Source organism: Australozyma saopauloensis, chromosome 3, assembly GCF_035610405.1.
Source record: "Australozyma saopauloensis chromosome 3, complete sequence".
Lineage (NCBI taxonomy): Eukaryota > Fungi > Ascomycota > Pichiomycetes > Serinales > Metschnikowiaceae > Australozyma > Australozyma saopauloensis.
This window is the reverse complement of record NC_086133.1, coordinates 1,357,208-1,370,659: the sequence shown is the minus strand read 5'-3', so window position 1 is coordinate 1,370,659 and position 13,452 is coordinate 1,357,208. Positions and strand designations below refer to the sequence as shown.

Here is a 13,452-nt window from a genome sequence, read left to right as displayed (position 1 = left end):
TTACAATTGTAGTCCGTAGCTATGAACCCAAAAAAAAAAAAAGAATATCCCGTTGAACTATGTCAAGGTTGTTTACCTACTTGTGAGGTATGAGCGCCAAAATCTCCTTGGGGTTAGCATATGCTTGCGTGAGCCAGCTCGATTGCAAAAGTTCCTCAGTGCTAACTCGCTTTGTAGGTTTGGGATGAAGCATTTTGAATAGTTCGATTCTTGCATCGTAGTGAATCTTCTTGAATAGCGACAAGGCTGGATTCAGTCGGGTCGACATGTTTCTGTCGTTGAGCTTGTCCAGCAAGGCTTTGAGGTTCTTTTCGTTTTCGGGATAGTTTTTGATGTACAATTCCATCGCTTTGTTTTCCGTGCGGGAGCTCTGCCAAGGAACAGACATCAAGTAGACCTGGAAGCAAACTATCCCTAGCGCCCACACATCTACCTTCTTGTAGTCCATCTCGAACCTCATGGCCTTCATTTCTTCGTCGGTTTTCGACTTCAGGTGTTCTTCATAGGAATAGAGTTCTGGTGCCTTGAAAGACGGCGTTCCGCAGCAAATCTCGTTGAGAGGTAGTTGCTCGGCGAGCTTGGTAGTATCTAAAGAGCATCCAAAATCATTGAGCCGCACTGTCCCATTTCCATCGACCAAGAAGTTCTCAGGTTTGATGTCGCGATGCGCTATATCATGTCTATGGAGGTAATCCACGGCCTTCACGACCTGCTTGAAGATGGCGTCTTTGAGATTCGACGGAATCGTTACTTTTTTCGTTCGAAGGGTACACAAAAAGTCTAAAAGATCGCCATGCGAGCAATATTGAGCCACTATCGAGAGCTCGTCCACGTCTGGATTTGCTGCTAGCGCAATCACATCAACCACCTGTTTCGAAGAGAGACACCGCTTCATATTCTCATACTCTCGAATGACGCACGCTCGATAGAACAGAAGCGACTGTTCGGCATGCCGCTTCACGGTCTTGATGACCACCAACCGCGAGCTTGCGGCGTCCGAGGCCTTGAAGATGATGCCGTTGGCGCCATCGAAAATGGGTTTGCTCGAGACTTTCACCCAGTCCTTGCCGACCACGTCCAAAACCGGCGGTAAGTCCGAGATAGCATCGTTGCTGGCCAAATGCAGTTCCAGGATCGGCGCTTCGACCGGAGCAGTGGCTAGAGACATTGTGTTGCAGAGATCGGCAGTGCTATATGTCTGACAATATGCACTAATGTGATTGATGTATTGAAAGAGCCTTTTGTAGCGTTCAAAACGGCGAAATTCGATTCTGCGAAAGGGTGTAATTGTGGTGCGGCTGAAGATTTTGCACAGCTAAAAATGGATCAGGCTTTTCCGGCAGAGAGATTTGGCCAGATTTGATCCATCCATACGTAGAAATGAGTTCAAAGTGACGGTCAGGTCCAAGAAGAGTGGGATTAGAAATGATGGGGTCGATGGAGATTAAGATAGGCTTTTCTGCAGGACCGACGATGGGGGAAGCGAAGTAGAAAAACGAGGGTGGATGTCGTTTGAGGGGTGTTTGGGATGTGATTGGTGGAAATGGAGTAGTGCTCTGTTTGAATGGATTGAGATTGGTTGGCGGTAGAGCGCTTTGTTTTTGGTGTGGTTGGTGTCGGTATAGAGACTAGGAGATAGGAGATAAAGACTGACTTTAGACTGTAGACAATAATTTGCAGCCAGTGTTTCAGGTGGGTATGCATTTGCGAAGAGACGAGATTTGTTTTGGGGAAATTGTACAGTGGATGGATTATGAGATTTGGTGAAATAAATGGGAGTATAATTTAAGACTGTGGTGGATGGAAGGTGGGTGATTCTGTCTTATTATAAGGTAGACAGAGACACAAGAACGTTTGAAGTTATACAAACATCGGCTAAAATCTTTCATCTGTATTTCTATCAAGCCCATAGAACATATCTCTTTCTACATGTATAAATCCATTTTTGTATATTGATGTGTGTTTCTGACCAATTTCTAAACAAGAACTATAATTAGACACAATTCCACACCCGAGCCTCACCATTGGAAACTGTTAAAGAATTTTAAGCACAGAAACACTCAACTCAAATTGCACCAATTCAAATCCTTGACAATTTTCCCACGATACCTTTCCTCAATAGTCCATATCTCCATGACTACAGAAACACCTAAAACCACACATCTCTAAAACCCCCAAAAAAGTCAAGCTGCCACAAAACCACCCTTAATTTCCCTCCAATAAAACTCAAATTCCTTATCTCCGACTACACAATCCCACCCACCCACCTACCTCTCTTCTCCTTCATACACTCATCTTACCCCATACTTCATCCAGATAAGACCATAATCGCTCCAAAAATGGACAAAATACGAGACTCGGCGTCGGCCGCCTCCCGAACAATCGGCTCGTCCTTCTCCCGCTCCTCCAAAGCCTACAACGTCGACGACGAGCTAATAGCACAGTTCAGTGACAACGTCAAGGTTGCAATCGCTGCATTTCAGTTTTTGACGGCCCAGACGGCGCGGATTGCAGAAAAGAACTGGCCGCGGTTTTTTAAGAGCAGCAGAAAAGTCATCCTGCTATGGATGGAGCTTCTTGGCGAAGAGGCGCTTCAGTTCGAAGAGCTAGATGCGTTCTATACCAAATTCGATGAGATGCAGATCTCCTCGGAGGGGATTTTCGTGCATCCGAAGGAGCGGAACTTCGTTGTTCCCAGTGTGCAATTGGAGTTGGCCAATTATCTCGCGGTGGTGAATCATTTGGAGTCGACAATTCTACAACAGGCCAAGTACCACTCGGAGCAGCTTTCGTTGCGAGTAGCGGCCATTGTGGCCCAACTCAAAGCGTGTCGTAAAAACATTAAAACTCGAGACCAATTGGGTAAACAGGCCGCCAAGCTTGAGAAAAAAGCCCGTCATTTGGCGGAGAAAGGCACTTCACTAGACGTTCAGAAGAGGGCGGAATTGGCAGGCTACGAAGCCTCGCTAGCCATAACAAAGGCTGCATACGACGCAGAAAGCTCGAATCTAAAAGTGATCCTCCCTGAGTTTCTTGCTTTGGTGGAAGAATTCACCGAGGTGGTCACCAAGTGGACTGCAGACTTTCATGTTCAGCAGGTCAAAGAGGTCCAGCACGCATTCGAGTATATCAATGTTTTTCATGGATTTGCCACATCAGCCGAAGATAATGACTACGAATCCATCATTGATCAATGGGAAAAGGATGCGACTACTACCCGTGTTCAACTAGAATCGCTCTTGCAGACCATTTACGACAAGAATCCCGATAGGCTCAACGAAGAAATAGACGATAAAGACAGCTCACTGAAGGCTTCCAAACTCTGGTCACTGGTCACACAGAAGCTCAAGAACAAGCAGCATACCGTCAAGGCCAAGGACCTACAGAATGGTATATTCAACCCAGACATGATGGCCGACCCCTTGGTTTCCTACGAAAAATACCAAGATCCGCGCTCCAACCTCGCTGAGAACTACCATCCAACCCAAATTATCGACGAGGAGGACATCGTTGTTCCTGCAAAACTTCCCCAATCGCCCCCAGCGCTTCCTCCACGAGACCCCATGCGTGAGATTTTGTTATCGCCAAGACCAGGTGTCCAGTCGCCGTTGTTCCGAAACGAGTTTGATCATTTTGGTGCCGGTCTCCGCAGATCCAATTCTCTGGCCTCAGTCTCTTCAGTCGGTAGCCTGTCGGAACTAATACCACACTATTCAAGCAGCGATGAGTCCGATGCCCAATCGATGGCCGCTAGTCAACTTCCCGATGGAGGCAAGCCTGAGCGGTCAACTCAACAACTAGTGAAACAATACAACATGGCAAAGAATGACATACGAGAGTGTCCCACACTACCGTCCAAATTTGACCTGATAGACGTTCTCCGAGGTGAAGTTTGCGATCTTCAGGAGAAGAATTCAGTGAGTTACAGCATGCATGAAATGTATGCCTTTTTCGAGAAGGTATTGGCGCTTTCCAATAGTTCAGACTCAAAGGTGAAGAGCGTTGTAGCAAGCCAAAGCTTCAGTGGAGTAGATCCAGGAGATTTATCCTTCCAGAGCGGAGAATCCATTCAAGTTCTCCTCAACTTGCAAGACTACGCAACAACATTCAGTGACACGAAAGACTATTGGCTTGTGGGTGGTATCGAGACCGAAGGAGTTCACCGAGTAGGATTTGTTCCCTCGACACATGTGGAAATTTAGTTTGTGCAAGGGGGGTAACCTGGCAAAGTCATAAACAATGCAAATATTATATATGTATTCATGTATAGCGGAGCATCACTAGTCTCGTAAATTTATTTCGTACTTTACATTAACCACCCAGATACAATCATAAAATCTAAGCCCACTCGGGCTTGGGTTCCTGTCTACCTCTGCCTCTGTTGCCGCCTCTACCTCTCCAGTTGCCTCTTCCTCTGCCTCTGCCTCTCCAGTTACCTCTTCCGCGTCTGACGGACGATTCACCGAATGTGTCCATATTTAGGTCCTTCTCTTCGGCCCAGCGCATGTTTCCGTGCTCGTTCAGCGAGATGCTGTCGAAAAATGAGGTGCTTTTGTTGTAGACCGTCTTGGTGGGCATCTCGTCCTTGTCTTCCTTCTGGAAGCGAGCGTTGGCGCTCTCGAAGTCAAATTCGCCCTCGGTATTTTCGGGACCACTGGTGCGCGTGGGTGGTGTAGGACGTGCGCCTGGTTGAGCGTCGACTACAGGTCTAGTTTGAGTGGGAGCCTGCTGCGTTGTTGTGGTAGCAGCGTCAGCGGCTGGGGGCTGTTGGTGCAGTTCTGCAGCAGAGGTGGCAGAGGCGGCAGAGGTTGGTTTAGGCATTGACGCGGCGGCTCCTGGTGCAGCGCCAGAAGCAGCGTTAGAAGAAGCAGCGCCGCTGGAAGTACCAGTTGTGGTGGCAGGAACAGCGCTTCTCTGTTGCGAGTTCTCTGCGGTTCCCGTGGCCGGTCCTGCGGCCGCAGCCGTGCCGGTGGCTGTTGTTGTAGATGCAGCAGTAGGTGCAGCCGTAGATGCAGTGGAAGTTGATTGTGTTGCAGAAGGCTGATAGTTGACCGGCTGGACTTCATCCAATGGAATGTCCAACACCGACAAGTCCTTCACGTCGGACCCGCGGAACGTGACAAAGTCGTACACGTCTGTGCCGGGCAAAACCTCCAAGTTGGGCTGGCCCTGTTCGGCCATGCGTCCTTCGGTACCAAACGATCTGACCGACTGCAACGCCACGGTGGCTTCTTCGGCCGAGATGTTGTACAAAAGGCCCACGTACCGGACACCCTTGTTGGAGATCAACGAGATGGTTTTTCCGATGTATTGAGACATGGTCGGGGAGTTGTGGTGGTAGGTGTAGGGTGGGTGGTGAAATGTGGAACGTGGGGAAACGGAGGGAGAGAGTGAAACGGAGGGAAATATAAAGGGAAAGTTGTTGGGGCAGGAATGATTTTAATTGATGTAAATTTTATTTGTTTTGATTTTTTTTTTCATTTATTTTCGTTTGTTTATAGGGGGTTGATTGGTGTTTGGGTGGTTTATTGTTGGAGGAGATCTCTGAAGTGACGCGTTGGTGGGGTCTTTTTGATGTGATTGGTCGAGACAAAATTTGGAAATGATTTTTGATTCTGTTAATTGCAGGAATTTGAGGTGTGGGCCGGAGTGAGTGGAAGTGAGTTGGAGTGGAACTGACTTGATGGAGTGTTCAGTCCATCTATTCACATGTACCGATGAGTTGATAAAAACGGACGTAAATGTATATGGAAATTTTTATAGTGGTGTTTGATTTTGTATATTATATTCGTATTGCCGGAATTGGCCGGATTGGTCTACGAGAGACATTCGAGAACAAGACATACTGGGAGTCACTCTGAAAGAGACATTCTAAACCAAAGTATCTGTCATCGAACAAACCTTGCAAAATTTCAAAAAATGACTTAAAAATACATCTTGTCTTTTATCTAGTATGAATTCTTAACTGCATTGTCGAGTATTATACTGGCCCTATGAACCCAGATAACAGTCACCTATTGGCCCCGACCACCCACTCCAGGCCCAAATCTTGACTCTATATTTCTTTAAGAATTTATACGATCAAAATTTCTAGCACTGAACACTCTAATTCTCAGGCGTCATTTGTCCCATTGATATCTTTCCAGCCAAGTAACCAAACTCCACCGGACAAAAAAACCAAGCTCAACAAACAATAGATCAATCGTGTATAAAACAAAGTTTCTTAAATATTTCATTTTTCCCAAATTTCCATAATTTGCAGCCATCTCCCAAATCCTCAATCCACATCCCCCATTTTACAGCCCCACCTGTACACACCACCTCCCACTATCAACTTCTTCCCAATGGATCTCGAGTCAGACGTCAAACCAGAGCCTCAGGAGGTGCAGGAACAGCTCCAACAAAACGAGGAGGACCAGCAGCTTCCCCCATCCATCAACGAGGGAAACATCGAGGATGGCGACGGAGAAAACGTGAAAGTTGACGAAATGGACGACGATGAGCTTCTCGCCGAAGAACAGCAGGAAATCCAACAGAACGAGCCTGCAGACGAGCAGACCAACGAATCCAGCAAACAATTCGAAGAAAATGATATCTATAGCATGCGTAGCCACAAGGAGTCGTCGGGTGATGTGACCCGCAAAAAGAAGATCAGAAAAAGCGCCGCCGAGGGACGGGTTCCCTCTGCCGAGGCTGAAGCGCCATTTGCTATGGACAATTACGAGAACGACGGTGTAGACTATTCTAACGAGGACCCCGCAACACGCAAGAGACGGTTGTTGGAGGAGAAGATGGACATGGCGGTCAAGAGCCGGACCGTCAAGCGTAGAAAGGCCGACGAAGATGATTTGGAACGGTTGCAAGACGACAAGATCGACTTCTTGAAGAACAAGATGATCGAGGCCGCCAACTTGGACGTGGAGAAGAACTCGCAGGGCCAGGTGGCCGCGGAGAAGTTCAAGTTGCTACGCGAGGTGATGGATACCATGTCCAAAGCCGACTTGGCCATTTCGATCTTGGATAACAATTTGCTCGAGGCGGTGCGGTTGTGGCTCGAGCCGTTGCCCGATGCATCGATGCCCTCGTACCAGATCCAGAAGGAGTTGTTGCACTCGTTGACCACATTGCCCATCAAGACGGACCATTTGGTGGCCAGCGGAATCGGCAAAGTTCTTGTTTTCTATCAGAGAAGCAAGCGTACTGAGCCCGCGCTTAAGAAGATCGTGGATAAACTAATAGGCGAGTGGACCAGACCAATCTTGAACAAGTCCGACTCGTACAAGGACCGGACCATCAAATTCAACGACTACAACAAGTCCAAGTATACGAACCAATTGAGCTCGCTGAAAAAGAACAAGACCGTCGAGCCCAAGTCCTTGTATGAGCAACAGGCCGAGAGAAGAAACAGAGCAGCCATTCCTAGCGCCAGAACTACCGCGTATAAGATCGCGCCCAAGGTGGACCCTAGTTTGTTAATGAGACAGCAGAGGGGAGGAGAGATGTTCAACCGGATCAACAGAAAGATGACCAACTCGCGGAAGAAGGTGGTGAAGAAGACCGGGCCATCGATTGAAGGTAAGCATTTGTCGATGTAGGTTGGAGGAAATGAGTCCAAAAAATAGTGCTTTTTCTGTTTCTATTACTGAAAAGAACTGCCAGTAGGTAAGGGTATCTGGCGAAGCAGACTAAGAGCTACAACCTGTGTGTTTGTTAGAGAACGAATGCACAACGAAAAGAGAGTGAAGGGCGAAATTGTAGCTAAAATGAAGTAATGATCTCTTTATTCTCGGCCAGGAGTTCAAGAATAAAAGAATTACTTCTATCTATATGGACACAGACGAATCCCGCTCGCAAGCTAATCTGCAAAATAATTCTACTTAAGAGGACATAACTAGCGGTGAAATTTTCTGTAGTAGCTTGTTTCTGGTTCATTTGGAAAGTTCTTCCAAGATTCTGTTTTAAACCGCTGGAGCCATAAACGCATAACTACACGTCTCTAAAACGGATCAAAGAAGCACCACAGTAATACAGCTCGATAGAAAGTAAGCACCGCATAATTTATCACGTCACAAGTTCAGTCTAAATTAAATTCTATGGTCAGTTTCACTTGAACTCGATGATCCTTTTCAAGTATTGTCTATGATCTCTCAAGAGACGTCTACAATCCCAGTCTCCACCCAACCCTACACCAGTCTCACTTGTTTCACTGTAGCGTACTATTAAACATGTATACACCGAACCCATATGATGGCGAGCATTCGAAGCACTTACGATCTTGGCTTCTCCTTCTTCTCCTTCCACAAAGCCAACAAGGAAACACCGGAAACCTTGACGACCTTGAATCTGACACCGGGAATATCACCCTTAGCCTTACCTCTTCTACCGAAACCGGCCAACAAAACCTCGTCGTTCTCATCGACGAAGTTCAAACAACCGTCATTTGGCACGAAAGCAGTGACCTTCTTACCGTTCTTGATCAACTGAACACGCACACACTTTCTGATAGCAGAGTTTGGTTGCTTGGACTCAATTCCGATCTTCTCCAACACAATACCCTTGGCGTGGGAAGAACCTCCGAATGGAGAGGACTTGAAGGCAGTACCCAACAATCTAGCCTTGTAAGATTGGTCGGCCCATCTGTTGTTACGTCTGTGAACTCTCAATTTTCTGGCCGAGTTAAGACCTCTTGGCTTACCGTTACCCATGATGTGTTTGCTGAGAAGAGATGGAGGAAGGAGAAGTGGAGGTTTTTTTCGGCAGGCGAGAGGAGATGGGACGGCAGTCACGTGCGCGCGCTGTTGGTATGGTGCGCGCTGCTAACGGGTGGGGTCACGTGCTGAGGGTTGGTGCCCTAGAACTATTGGCTCTTCCCGATCCTTGCTTAAAACTTGCGCCCTGGTCTGGTTTCTATTGGCCCCGTTGTGGTTGGACAGTGCTCTCCGTTTCGCAGGACACGTCGATTCTAAAATTTTCCGTTCTCGCAGTGTGTTGAGCGCCACATGCTTTGGAGTTAAGTACTGCACGTTATCGTGGCTGCAACATTGTCTGCAGGTCCAATTTTCAGTTGTTATTCTACAATCAATTGATCAAACATAAGTAGCGGTGTTGAAATAAAATAAATAACGCATTGACCATCGGCAGAAGTGCCACATGCTCGAAATTTTAGAGTCGGTTCTGGCGCTCACAATGCGTGTGTCTGTTTAAAATGGGAGTCATAGCAGAAGTAAATACTAACACATCCAAGAATCTATCTCTTCACCAACAGTCTCCGCTTCTTTATGAGCTTCAAAATCACCAAGAACAACATGTCGAGCTGGTCCTTAAACATGAACAAAAGTCCTTGCACCAAAACTCCCTTCACCAATTGTGGAACAATGCCCTTGTAGAGTCCTCTAAACCGTTCCGTGTGCCACAAGTGTTCCAACGCCTCCACAAAGCCATTGAACTTTATGTCGTGTTCGTGCTCGTCTTCATCCTCGATGATCTTCACGTCCCGTGCATTCGAAGCATCCTTCTCAGGCTTCTTGCTATCCTTTTTCTGTAGCATTGCCTTGGAAACAATGAGCGGTTGTGTGGAGACAGTAGCCAAGGACTTTGCGCACATGCCGAGCGTGAAACTCTCCAAAGGCCCCAAGTATTCCTTTCCGTTGAAGAAAATCTGTCTCAACCTCTCAAACGAACCGTAGGTGATCGATGGATTGATACACAATACCAACGAAACACCCAATCCTCGCCAGAAGCCCCGAATCCCCTCGTGGGCATACATCTCCTTGGAGAGTTGGTACAACGAACGGTGCTGTTTATCTGTTTGTTGTTGGGTTGTAATGACGCCGATGGGCATTGTGAAGAGCTGGGAGATTGCTGCAGCCAATGCACCAAGAAGCAATTCAATCGCCGTCAGATTCTTGTGCGCGCCCGACCGTTTGGTCAATTGGGAGTATACCTGACGCACAATGGAGTACCAATAAAAGTAGCTGAAGCTCTGTGCTGCGGAGCCCAAGATGGACGATGCCAAGCCGTGGTACCAGCCGGCGACGCCTTTTTTGTGGTAAATTTTTTTGAGAACATCTATGGAGCTCTTGTACTTGAGCTCGTTATGGGTCCGTTTCTGGATGTAGAGACTCTCGTCGGCCGAGGACGTATTTTCACTTTCCTCAGCCAATGGCTCGCGCTTTTTGACCTGGGTTTGGATGATGGTCTTGCTTAGATCTAGGGGGTACACAAGGGTGTTTGCAATAGCCGAGGCCAAGGCGCCGCTGGCGGCCTTCTCAAATGGCGTGAGAGACATCTTTGGTAACAGGCGTATGTAAATTTATGGGCTGCGTATAAGTTTCAAATCTGCAGATATTGGAAGCAAACTTGTAGAATGCTAAATATAGTCTGTGGTCGACTTTACCGTGTAAATCGTTCTTCACAGTACCTTCTAGAAGCGTACTTGTTTGTAGCAATACACGTTAGAAGAAATACTTGCTTGTAGTATTACTTTCAAAATTCCCAGCTGAATTTCTCTGATCTCTTTAGTCTCAATTGTGAGCTTGGATCAATAAGACTAATGGTAAGAACAACCACTCCAATACCCTTGACCTATAGAAAACAGGATCTTGTAGTGATACAGAATGTATCAAAGATCAGTACAAAAATACCGCAACACCACTATTGCCAATAGCAATAGAATCTATTGAACACTGAAAGCAGCAAAGTACAACCAAAAGCAGAAACAAGACCGATTGTTGGCCAGCCACTCAGGTCCAAAAAAAAGAGGCGAAACTGACTCGTAGAAGCACAGATTTGCGCAACAACACACACTTAGAGCACTGATTTCCGTAGATCAACTAGCGTCTGTAGTACTAATCTTCGGAGTTCTGATCTTCGGAGTTACTACTAGATAAGAGTGTCAAATTCTAATCGTACGTGTACCAAAAGAACTTTTTAGATCAAATTTGAAAAAAAAAAAAAGTAAACTCAGCTAGCCGGCTACAATGGCCGTTTTAAACAATTTCGGCTATGGTTCACACTCCGAGGATGTGATCTCCGCATGTGGGAGCAGACTCCCCACTATTCGCCGAAAGAGGAAATACGCGAGAGGCAGAGCGGGCTAAATACGATTTTTATTTTTTTTTTATTGTTTGAGGTTTTGAATTTATTTTTTGTTTTGGATGGTGGTGTTTGTGGTCTGTATTGGTTAGTGTAGAGTGTTGCTTGGTGGTATTGGGGGAACCAACGGAAGTTGTTCAAAGGAGGTTGTTGGGTGCGAAAGTTGGTCAAATTTGATTGATTTGGTGGGTTGAAGACTTTAAACGGCGGTGCAAATTGTACTTGGTTGTAGATGTCGTTGTCGTTGTAGTCATTGCACGTATGGTTGTAGTCGTTGTAGTTGTTGCAGTCGTTGTCGTTGGAGTCGGTGAGATTAGGTTAATCGTAGTAGTGAACTTGGCAGCATTTTTCGTTTCCGTAGGGCATTGAAATTGCATGTGTGTCTTGGCTTCCGTCAATTATTCAGCTCCGGCAACAGTATGAGAGCTGGGATTGTTGGTCCCTGGCAGATGCTCTCGAGCTCCTTGGTAGTAATTACCGCAGCGGTTCTCACGAATTCCAGAACTTCAATATTCTCACCAACCATGTGGAAGTTCAAGCTGTCATTTGTCTAGACAGAGTTATGCATCAAGCTAGCCAGAACCAGCTCTTATTCCACGCCTTGATACTCAACACTGCGCCAATTCAACTAGGAACAGGCCTCACACATAACAATCAATAAGGTGTCAAACTAGTCAAAAAAAAATTTCATGCTCAATGAATAAAGCACAGTTGTACCTAAGTTGCAGACTCAGTAGCATCATCGAGCAATTTCTCAGTATGAATACTCAAAGAGATAAACGGAACCAATGGGTTTTTCCTAATACCCACTCAAGTCAGGCTCTGCTAGCCCGATCCTCTTACATAGCTCTGCTGTCTGATTATTGGGCCAATACTGTTGGCGCTGGCGCACATTCTCAGACAACACCAGAGGTGCAATCGCCTCGAAGTTATGTGGAATTGGCTCGCATTGGAAATCTTTCTCAACAAGATCGACCTTCTCGCTAAGTTCCAGAAGTAATCCCTCCATGTGGTCCACGTTCATGAAGTCGTTGTATCCAAACTGTCTCAAATGACCGTCGGCTACAAATTTCTCCACAACCTTATGAATGGCCAACGTGCGTGGGTCATAGAATAAGTCGCCAGAGTGGCTGGAAACATGTTCAGCTACCGGTTCAATTTCCATGTGCTCCAAGAATAGTTTCCGAGGAAGACACTTGTCGAGCGCCAAAAACACCGTTTCACGAGTACCAGACTCAGGCGGCACATTTCTCTTGAGATTGCGGCCTGCCGGCTTCTCAATCGGTGCAGCTTTCGGTTCGTCTTCTTCACTTGAGTTCTCATACGTCGGCACCTGGCTTTCATCGGTTGTATCGGCTGCAGCCAGCTCTTTTTCGTCCACTACAATCTCCTCGTCCATATCAATCTCAAGCTCATTGTCGTCCATGTTAAGCTGTATCTCATCTGTATTCTTCACATCTAATGCTCTACTAGTGTCCACCTTCACTCGCTTAGGACCCTCCTTGTGCTTCACTACCGCGCGAAATCTCGTATGGAGATGCAGCGAGAACCAATACCGCGGCTGTAGGTAGTGGAGTGCCTGGCCAGCGAGTGGTGATCCCAATTTGCCGGAAGCCATGTCCTGCCGGAAGAAGGGCTTATGGCGCAACAACTGCCCCGTATTGCCGTGATCCCACACTTTCAGGGGCCAGTCGTGCGAAAGCACCACGTCACTTCGTCCGCCTAAAAGTAGTTTGAGCTGGTTCTTCGGTTTAGTGTGATAGATCCCCGACATCGCTTCCCTGCTGTACGGGAGCGAGTATTTCGGCCCCGATCCGCTCAATTCCTTCAAAAACGAATCCTTCGAATAAATGCCGCTTGCTCCGCAAATTCGGAGCCCCTTGAACCACACACACCCGTATTCGCCCAAGTAGTAGATCTTGGGAGCAACCCATCCCCCAAACTGTAGCTCCCTCATGTACAGCAGACTCTCGTGGTTGCCGCCAATGAAGATGGTGAGCACCGGCGCCGACTTTTCACCCAGATAATATTTGGGAAAGTCGCCCATCGTCAAGTATTTCGGCGGCACTTTGAGTGCGCCGAGATCCAGCCGGTTCCGAATGGCCTGGAAATCGCCGCAGATGATGAGAAGCTCGGTATCGAGCGCTACCAGATTGTAGATCGCATCGAGCATGCCATGACAGCATCCTTCGACGGCAATACGTACCATATAGTTGAAATGTGGAGAAAGTGAAAAATTACGGAACGCGAAAAGGAAAGGAAGTGATGAAATGCAAAGAAGCTTAGAAAAAAATATGGGAATAGACGGGTGGGAAATAAATATTGTCGTGGTATTGAATATCTGGTTTTGTCTCATTT

General features: G+C 46.9%; 7 protein-coding genes across 7 annotated transcripts; 2 read left to right on the top strand and 5 right to left on the bottom strand.

The window, feature by feature from the left end:
* Positions 1 to 76: 76 nt before the first annotated feature.
* PUMCH_002777 (uncharacterized protein) lies at positions 77 to 1,168 on the bottom strand (the record flags this gene model as incomplete). Its single annotated transcript, XM_063021772.1, has 1 exon — positions 77 to 1,168. The coding sequence occupies one exon, from the start codon at positions 1,166 to 1,168 to the stop codon at positions 77 to 79; it is 1,092 nt and encodes a 363-aa protein (XP_062877842.1).
* A 1,171-nt stretch (positions 1,169 to 2,339) lies between these two features.
* Positions 2,340 to 4,202, top strand: PUMCH_002776 (uncharacterized protein; the record flags this gene model as incomplete). Its single annotated transcript, XM_063021771.1, has 1 exon — positions 2,340 to 4,202. The coding sequence occupies one exon, from the start codon at positions 2,340 to 2,342 to the stop codon at positions 4,200 to 4,202; it is 1,863 nt and encodes a 620-aa protein (XP_062877841.1).
* A 136-nt stretch (positions 4,203 to 4,338) lies between these two features.
* Positions 4,339 to 5,319, bottom strand: PUMCH_002775 (uncharacterized protein; the record flags this gene model as incomplete). Its single annotated transcript, XM_063021770.1, has 1 exon — positions 4,339 to 5,319. One exon carries the CDS (start codon positions 5,317 to 5,319, stop codon positions 4,339 to 4,341), a length of 981 nt encoding a protein of 326 aa, XP_062877840.1.
* A 1,025-nt stretch (positions 5,320 to 6,344) lies between these two features.
* PUMCH_002774 (uncharacterized protein) lies at positions 6,345 to 7,595 on the top strand (the record flags this gene model as incomplete). The annotated part of the gene is made up of 1 exon (XM_063021769.1): positions 6,345 to 7,595. One exon carries the CDS (start codon positions 6,345 to 6,347, stop codon positions 7,593 to 7,595), a length of 1,251 nt encoding a protein of 416 aa, XP_062877839.1.
* Positions 7,596 to 8,267: 672 nt separating this feature from the next.
* PUMCH_002773 (uncharacterized protein) lies at positions 8,268 to 8,705 on the bottom strand (the record flags this gene model as incomplete). The annotated part of the gene is made up of 1 exon (XM_063021768.1): positions 8,268 to 8,705. The coding sequence occupies one exon, from the start codon at positions 8,703 to 8,705 to the stop codon at positions 8,268 to 8,270; it is 438 nt and encodes a 145-aa protein (XP_062877838.1).
* A 542-nt stretch (positions 8,706 to 9,247) lies between these two features.
* On the bottom strand, positions 9,248 to 10,288 carry PUMCH_002772 (uncharacterized protein; the record flags this gene model as incomplete). The annotated part of the gene is made up of 1 exon (XM_063021767.1): positions 9,248 to 10,288. One exon carries the CDS (start codon positions 10,286 to 10,288, stop codon positions 9,248 to 9,250), a length of 1,041 nt encoding a protein of 346 aa, XP_062877837.1.
* A 1,605-nt stretch (positions 10,289 to 11,893) lies between these two features.
* PUMCH_002771 (uncharacterized protein) lies at positions 11,894 to 13,450 on the bottom strand (the record flags this gene model as incomplete). Its single annotated transcript, XM_063021766.1, has 1 exon — positions 11,894 to 13,450. One exon carries the CDS (start codon positions 13,448 to 13,450, stop codon positions 11,894 to 11,896), a length of 1,557 nt encoding a protein of 518 aa, XP_062877836.1.
* Between the last annotated feature and the right edge of the window lie 2 nt (positions 13,451 to 13,452).